The sequence below is a fragment of the Alexandromys fortis genome, unplaced genomic scaffold, assembly GCF_014885135.2.
Source record: "Alexandromys fortis isolate MF-2015 unplaced genomic scaffold, M_Fortis_MF-2015_v1.1 scaffold_64, whole genome shotgun sequence".
NCBI classification, from domain to species: Eukaryota; Metazoa; Chordata; class Mammalia; order Rodentia; family Cricetidae; genus Alexandromys; species Alexandromys fortis.
In genome coordinates, this window is record NW_026067976.1 from 6,303,166 (window position 1) to 6,311,748 (window position 8,583).

The following is an 8,583-nucleotide window of genomic DNA, read 5'->3' on the forward strand; positions in this document are numbered from 1 at the left end:
TTGTACTCATGTGCATACTCCACCCTCCCCATATACATGGAATTAATAAAACAAAAATCTCAAAAACCTTTGTATAGTTATTGTATGCTAGTTATTTAGGTTTGTAAAGGTCTGGGTTTGGAGGGTTCAAAGGATGGATAGAAGTTTTAGAAACCTGCAAAATGTAAATTTAAACACTATCAAGTAGAATGGAAAGTTGTGAATTTTTAACTATTTTTATGTAAGTGACATGCTTTTATTGAGACCAAATATAACTTGATTACATTTTATCAGTAATCAAGAAATCAGGCAGAATTCTATTAAGGTGAGAATAGTGCAGTTCAACGTCCTAGGCAGCAGAGAAAGGCTGTCCTTGGTATAGTATTAGCATGCACAAATTTAGTTTCTACAGTTTAAATAACTCTCACATACCCAACAACATGTAAAATTTCATTTCTGCTCTAGTAACTAAGATTGCTGTTGGTTTTACAATCTATAAATTGAGATGTAAAAGATTTATTATGTACACAGTGTTCTGTCTGCAGACCAGAAGAGGGCATCAGATCTCATTATAGATGGTTGTGAGCCACCATGTGGTTGCTGGGAATTGAACTCAAAACCTTTGGAAGAGCAGCCAGTGCTCTTAACCTCTGAACCACCTCTCCAGTCCTGAGATATGAATTACTGATCATTACCAGGTCACTTTGAAAGTTTCTTGATGTGCTAGCACACATCTTTAATTCTAGAAGGATCTCTGAGTTCCAGTACACAGAGAAATCTTGTTTAGAGAAAAACAACGATGGTGGGTCATCCTGTATTCATCAGATCATGAGTAGTTTACAAGTAATTTGCCTTTGTTTCCTGATAATAAACACCTACATGACATTTTTTTTTTTTCGGTTTTTCGAGACAGGGTTTCTCTGGCTTTGGAGCCTGTCCTGGAACTAGCTCTGTAGATCAGGCTGGTCTCGAACTCACAGAGATCCGCCTGCCTCTGCCTCCCGAGTGCTGGGATTAAAGGCTTGCGCCACCATCGCCCGGCTCCTACATGACATTTTAATAAATGAGAGAGCTAGCAAAAAGAAAATGCACCAAAGAAACAGTAATAATGCTAGAAGTTAGTTGAATGTGCTAACCTTGAATAGATCTATCTGTACATTGGAGAGGTACTAGATGGCCAGCCAGAAGTTGTTAGTGAAGCAATGGAAACAAATGTCAGCAGAAGAGAGAAACGTGACTAATGAAAGGATAAACATGTCACAGAAGTAAAGCCAGCAAAAAGCTATTAAAAGCATTCCCTGGGCCTGCTGAGGTGGCTCAGAGGTTACAAGCACTGGCTGCTCTTTCAGGGGTCTTGAGTTCTATTCCCAGCAACCACATGGTGGCTCACAACCATCTATAATGAGATCTGGTGCCCTCTTCTGGTCTGCAGGCAGACATGCAGGAGGAACACTGCACATGTGCAGGGTGGTGCACAACTTTAATCTTAGTACTCTTAAGAGTACTGTGAGTTCAAGGCCAACCTGGCCTGAATAGAGTTCCAAGGCATCCAAGGTTATACAATGAGACCTTGTTTCATTATAATATAATGTAATATATAAATGTAATCTAACAAGATTACAATACAGTTTCCTAAGGATAATTTGGGAAGCTGATTCAAACTTAAAGAGTATGACATTTTTCAAGGTAGAACAATGTGCTTGTTGAACACAAGTTATCAGAACGGAAGTACTGAAGCTGCAGCTTTTCTGTTTAGTTTTTCTTTTGTGGTGTTGAGATTAAACTCAAAGCCAGGCTGTGGTGTTACATGTCTTTAATCCCAGTACATCTAACTGTATATGGGTTTTGGGGATTCAAACTCAGACCCACTGTACCATCTTCCTAGTTTCTATTTTAGCCTTTTTTGTTTTGTTTTGTTTTTTCCTTTTCTCTACACTTGAATATCCCTAATTTCTGAGAGATATCTCTGAGCACTGGCTCACGTTCACAGGTAAATTATGAGGCTAAATATCTTTCAGCCAGCCGGGCGGTGGTGGCGCAGGCCTTTGAATCCCAGCACTCGGGAGGCAGAGGCAGGTGGATCTCTGTGAGTTCGACGGAGAAACCCTGTCTCGAAAATCAAAAAAATAAATATCTTTCAGCCTATTTTGAAATTAAACTTGAATCTTTGAACTTTGCTTTGAAGGACTGAACTCATTCAGTTGTTGTAATGATATTGTGTTATGTAGAAGCTGATTGATCATAATTGCTGAAGTTAAAAACTAACCCCATGGGATGGCTCAGTATATAAAGTGTTTGCCTCACAAGCATGGAGACTGGAGTTTGACCTCAGAAAAATACTGAGCAGTTGGTGGGCTGCTTGCAGTTCCAGTGCTGGGGAGGCAGAGACAAGAGGATCCTCAATGCCTTGGTTTGGCCAGGCTGTCCTCCTTGCTAGTTTTTCAGGCCAATAAAAGTAACTGTCTCAAAGGAAGCCCATGATTTTCTGATTATGACACCCAGGGTTGTCCTCCGGCTCTTAATTTGCAATCACCTGCGCACGATACACTCACAGATACACTTTACACAGCCACACATGCAAAAATATAAGTTAAAAACCTCCTGTGAGTTCAGGATAATGGCATTGTATGTAGTTCTTTCCCTAGGGGTTTCATAGGTGTGTGAGAAAAATTATTAACAGCGCATGGATGAGGCAGTTAATATGCATTTAATATAGGAATACATATTTTATGTATATAATTACATGTGTTCATTTTATATTTCTGAATAACTTGTTTTGTTTTTTAAGCCAGCACACTTATTTTCTTAGTTTCCATGGCCGAGCCAACTGTCTGACTGGTGTTCTGTTCAGCTCATTCCGCTTGGCTCTTTAGCCTTTGTTTTTTGTTTGTCTGCCGGTCTGGTTTTTCTAGACAGGGTTTCTCTGTGTAGCCATGACTGTACTAGAACTTACTCTGTAGACCAGACTGGCCTCAAAATCAGAAAGATTCATCCACCTGCCCCTTCCTCATGAGTGCTAGAATTAAAGGGTGTGCTTTGTAAGCCATGTTTAAGTGTACAACTCAGTGGTATTAAATACATTTCTTTTTTTGTGCAACCTTAAAAATAGAATTATGGATCTAGGAAATAGTGAATTTTATTAAAGTATTTCTAGGCTAGAAGTATTACTTGGTGGTAGAGAGCTTGCCTACCAATCATCAGTACTATAAAGGAAAAATAGGGTTTGGCATTAAATATGACTATTTGTATTAATTCCTCTACCAGTACTAATGAGATCACTAGGATTTAAAACTAGTTTGTATGATGTGGAAGTGGTGGTGTACCCGCATAATCCCAGCACTGGCAGGCAGAGGCAGGCAGATCTTGAGTTTATTTAGTATGTGAATTCCAGGAGAGATAGGCTACACAGAGAAACGCTGTCTTGAAAAACAAAACAAAATACAAAAAACTAGTTTGCATATATAAAGTGTTTGTTGAATCATGTCACCTAGAAGCCTAATACATATTTAATTGAGGTTCCTTTGTACTTACACCTTCCTTTCTGTTACAGTGCCTTTTTAGGACCAAAGGACATATTTCCTTACTCTGAAAATAAGGAAAAGTATGGCAAACCAAATAAACGAAAAGGTTTTAATGAAGGATTATGGGAGATAGATAACAATCCAAAAGTGAAATTTTCAAGTCAACAGGTGAGTGATCCTATTAAATTTTATTTATTTGGTGTTAGAGGAAAAACGTTGTCATTGTAAAATACATAACTAATTGAAGAGCTTTTATGAATTTCAGATTGTTGTGCTCTTTTTAGGTTGAACCTTGACATTTTGTATCTAAATTGTTACTAATTGAATGGCTACCTAGAACTCAAAAACTTGGAGACACTTGGCTTCTTAGCTCTTCTTGACTGACAGTAAAGTTTACCTAAACTTTTACTGAGTTTAAAGCCATAATTTTTAAGGTCTTGTTAGATTCAGGGCTTTAAAATGTTATTTGTTTGTTTTTGTATGTTTGATATGTGTGGGGACATATGCTGTTGTGCATGTGTGGAGGTCAAGTACATCTTTGTAGAGTTCCATACACCTTTCCATGGTTCTGTGGATGGAACTCAGGTTAGCAGGCTTGAATCAATGAGCATCAATCCCTTACCTGCTGAGCCATCTCACTGACTTCATTGTTTAGTAAACTTAGAGTATATGCCCTTTACTTTCCTTACAGCTTTATAGAATGGGATTAGAATGGACCTAATGAATTAAATATGTAACAGAAGCACTTACCGCCCCAATGGAAATTCTATCTATTAGTTCTAAACAGCCTCCTGCCCAGAGCTTTTAATTTATATGTGGCATTACATTTTTATAGAGTGGTTTGTTTTGTACCTGGTTTATTCCATTTTCCTTTTTTTTGAGGTTTCTCTGTATAACCCTGCCTGTCCTGAAACTTCTTTGTAGATTAGGGTAACTTCAAACTCGAGATTTCACCCACCTTTTCATCCCAAATACTGGTATTTAAAGGCATTTGCCACTACTTGTTCAGTTTTTATTCTGTAACAGAAATATTATGTTTCTCTTATTTTTTTCCTGTCATGGTACAGATACAGGTTTTGTGTTTGTGTGTGTTTATATGGGTGTATGCATAATGTGTGCATGTGCTACAGTGTATGCATAGTGGTTTGAGTAAAACTTTGTGGATTTGGTCCTTTATCCGCTTTTACCGTGGTGGGCTTGCTGAGCAAGTGCCTTTACCTACTATGCCATCTTGTGGCTCCAGTGCTACTTGAATAATGTTTTTCTAAGATTTATTTATTTATTATATATACAACATTCTGCCCTGATGTATGCCCGCACGCCAGAGGAGGGTGCCAGATCTCAGTACAGATGGTTGTGAGCTACCATGTGGTTGCTGGGAATTGAACTCAGGACCTCTGGAAGAACAGCCAGTGCTCTTAACATCTGAGCCATCTCTCCAGCCCCAATAATGTTTTTCTATATTGCCAATTGCACTCTTGAATATTCGAAAGCTCTGGAACTTAGATAAGTGAGCTACTGTAGCTGGGCAGTGGTGGCACATGTTTTTAATGCCAGCACTTGGGAGACAGGCAGGTGGATCTCTGAGTTCAAGGCCAACCTGGTCTACAGGGTGAGTTTCAGGACATCCAGGGCTACAGAGAAAACTTTTCTTGTGAAGGAAAAAAAAAAAAAAAAAAAAAAAAAGGCAAGAAGGCAGGCAGTCTATTCTTCTCACCATTGTTCAGCTCGAAGGATGTCAGATCCCTGCTCTGTATCTGGAACTCTGTATCGTTCTTTTTTTCTCCCCTTGCTAAGTAAACAGCAGAACTTCATCCATTATTCAGCTATCAGGGACTTGTCAGGGTTCCTGGCCATGGAACTTGGGAGTTCTTACATTTCTTTAAAACTGTGGGAAACAAAAATGTATTTGCCAAAAGCCTGGAAAGGGAAATGAAGAAAGATATCAACTCCTACAATATAATTAATTCCCTGCGCCTCTCACCCCAGAGGGCTAACGCGAGTCTTTCTTTAGTAACGGGAATTTAGTTTCATTTCTGGTTTTCGTTTTCGTTATTCACACTTAAGTACCTGTGGCAAGTACTGTGAAAGAGAAAGACGCTTGTAAACAGGTTTGGGGCACACCGGAAGGAAGACGGGCTTTGAGGGGGGCCTGTGGGCAAAGGCCGGGAGCTACGATGCCTGGCTGCCCTTGAAGACACCGTCGTCTCCACACACCGAGTGGCACAGGTCCTGTCTTGAAAAGCTCCTGGGATGCTTTCTGTAATATTCGCCACATGACACGCTAAAGTTAAAAATCATCTTTTGGGAAGATTTTTCTAGTTTAAAAGTTCCAGGTCTGAGAATTTTGGAAGGCATGTAAAAATCTTACACAAATATATGCATTTGACTGCTTTTATCTTTTGCACCAAGGAGGGGTAACCTTTGCCATTGGAGTGCAGAAGAAATGAGGAAGTAGGAAGGAGAGTTGGCAGCTGCATGGCCTCTAAACCTCACTTCTGCCCATTGACAACAGCTCCTATAAGCCGCTAAGGTGTCACCCACTGAACGGGACTCTGGCTTCTGCTGCCATAGTGTGTATGTGTAATGGGCCGTCGATACAGAAGCAGAAGGTTCAAATTCAGCAGCTACATTTAATATCACAGATGTAATTTGGAGAGTTGCACAGCACGCGCACAGTCGTCCATCCCTGTCGTGAATGCATCATCACAAAGAACAGAGCATCTTGGGAGAAACAGCGTCCCTTCCATTTCACAATATTTGCCAGTGGCCGCATGAAGAGAAAGAAGGTGCCTGCACAAGTCCAGGAAGACAGAGAGTAAAATTGATGCTACTATCAGGACTCAACACGGAATCCAATAAAAACAAATATCTGTGCACGCACAGTTCAGAGACTCGGGGCTGGGAACATAAACATATCCAGGGTTCCCACAGTTTAGCTGGGAGAGAGATGTAGAAACAAACCAAGGTATAGTGAAAGAACATGCACTGAATTTGGTCCTGCTTTAACTGTGAGTTACACTCATCCATAGGAATCTTACCTCCCTGCCTAGAATACGTGGTTGTACAAGCAGTGCACATACAAGGAGCCTTACTGGAACAGCATGGCTCAAGTGCTCAGCACAGATGCACTCCATGTTTCGGGCACTATGCTGTTACTGTTGTCATAGTAACAAGTAGGGTAATAGATCCGATTCTTGTCCCTCCCCCTCGTGTGTGTGTGTGTGTGTGTGTGTGTGTGTGTGTGTTTCTGGGTGGATGGGTACACAGGTATGTATGCATGTGGAGTCTCTCAAGTGTTATTCCCCATGAGCCATGCACCTGTTTTTGAAGACAGGATCTCTCACTGGCCTGAAGCTCCAAATAAGCTAAACTGGGGAGTCATGAGGCCCAGGGATCCACCTGTCTCTTCTTACCCAGTGCTGTTGTTGATTACCATGTGCTCTACCTTGCCTGGTTTTTTTAAAATGTGGATTCTGGGATTCAGTCAGGTCTTCATGCATATGCACAAACATCTCCCTAGCTTAGATACCTGGTTCTAAGAGATGGCCAACAGATTACTGGAAAAAAAAAAAAAGATAGGTTTTGACACTTGGTTTGAGTAATACATTATGCAGGCAAGGAGGGGAGAAGTTAGCTTAACAAATAAACCTTGGGCAACTATAGTTGATAACTTTTGTTAGGGAAAGCCTCCTTGTCATCAGCATACCAATGGCTTTTGATAAAGATAATGGATAGACTGATAAAGTACACTGTCCAGGTCACAGGAGTGAGAAGTTCCTTGGTACTTGAGATTGGATCCTATATTTAGGGCAGGGCTGAGTTCTGAAGAGTTGCCGGTGATGGCATGGGTGAGGTGGGTGGGGCCATGATATTCCAGAATGTGGAGCTCCAAGGTGTAAAGGAAAGCTGGTCAAATGGACAGGTCAGATTTGGGAGCTCTGAGTAACTGTTTTAGCTGGTCTGGTGGCTTGAATCAGAAATGTTGCTCATACACAGGGTTCCCACTTAAGTGGTTCTGTTTGGGAAGTTTTAGGTGGTAAATTCTAGCTGAAGGAAGCATACCACTGGGGGAGCTGAGAAAGTTCGTAGCCTCACCTGTTGACAGAGGTTTCTGTCCCACCAGGTTCCACAGCCGTTTAGTCCCAAAGAAACACACAGAGGCCTACATTAATTATAAACTGGTTGGCCTATTAGCTCAGGCTTTCTTATTAACTAATTCTTATGTCTTACATTAACCTGTAATTCTTGTCTTGTTAGCCACATGGCTTGGTACCTTTATCAGTGAGGCATTCTCATCTTGCTTCCTCTGTGTTTAGGTGACCACTGATGACTGAGCCTTTCCTCTTCCCAGAATTCTCCTGTTCTGGTGGTCCTGCCTATACTTCCTGCCTGGCTACTGGCCAATCAGCATTTTATTAAACCAATACAACTCACAAATCTTTACAGGGTACAGGACCACTGTCCCACAGCACCCTACTTCCAATTTGCTCTTTTTTCACTTGAGGATGGAGATGTGATCATATAACATTCTGCTCAGGCCTCCTGTTACCATTCTTCCTACCATCAAGGACTCTCTTTCTTACTCTGGAATCATAAGCCAAAATAAACTCTTGCTTCCGTAAGTTTCTCTTGGTCATGGGATTTTACCACAACAGCAGAAAGATCACTAATAAAGATGGGTAGTTGGCAGCTCAAAGGTTCCAGTTTTAATTATTGAGGTGACTGAATGACAACACAGAAAGGCCCACACTGTGCAAAGGTTTCAGTACTAATACTACATAACAAAAGAAGCTTAATAAAGCATCCAGGGACCTTGTTAGGTGATGTCTGCATTGATCAGTTGCCCAGAGTCATAGGAGAGGAGGCCACAGTTCTAACATTCTCTCCGTGAGACAGACAACTCAGTTTTGACTAGTTCAAATAATTCTGTTAAGTTTGGGATGTGACAGTGTACCCAGCTATCTTGTACCTGGGCCTATGTAGACTCCCACAGAGAATTTGCTGAGTGCATAAGAGATGAAAGTAAAGGTTAGGTGAAAAATGATTGTTTACAAGTAGGTTGGTTTTTTTTTTTTTTTTT

At 40.8% G+C, this 8,583-nt stretch overlaps 2 protein-coding genes across 2 annotated transcripts in view; one reads left to right on the top strand and one right to left on the bottom strand.

Annotated features, from left to right (window-relative positions):
- Snapc3 (small nuclear RNA activating complex polypeptide 3) overlaps nucleotides 1-8,583 on the bottom strand; it is a 75,972-nt gene that overhangs the window by 20,330 nt on the left and 47,059 nt on the right. The window lies entirely within an intron of this gene.
- Psip1 (PC4 and SRSF1 interacting protein 1) overlaps nucleotides 1-8,583 on the top strand; it is a 40,319-nt gene that overhangs the window by 12,821 nt on the left and 18,915 nt on the right. The window contains exon 3 of the mRNA XM_050157411.1: nucleotides 3,530-3,724. Within this exon, the coding sequence (XP_050013368.1) occupies nucleotides 3,530-3,724 (195 nt within the window). The remainder of the gene's footprint in view (nucleotides 1-3,529; nucleotides 3,725-8,583) is intronic.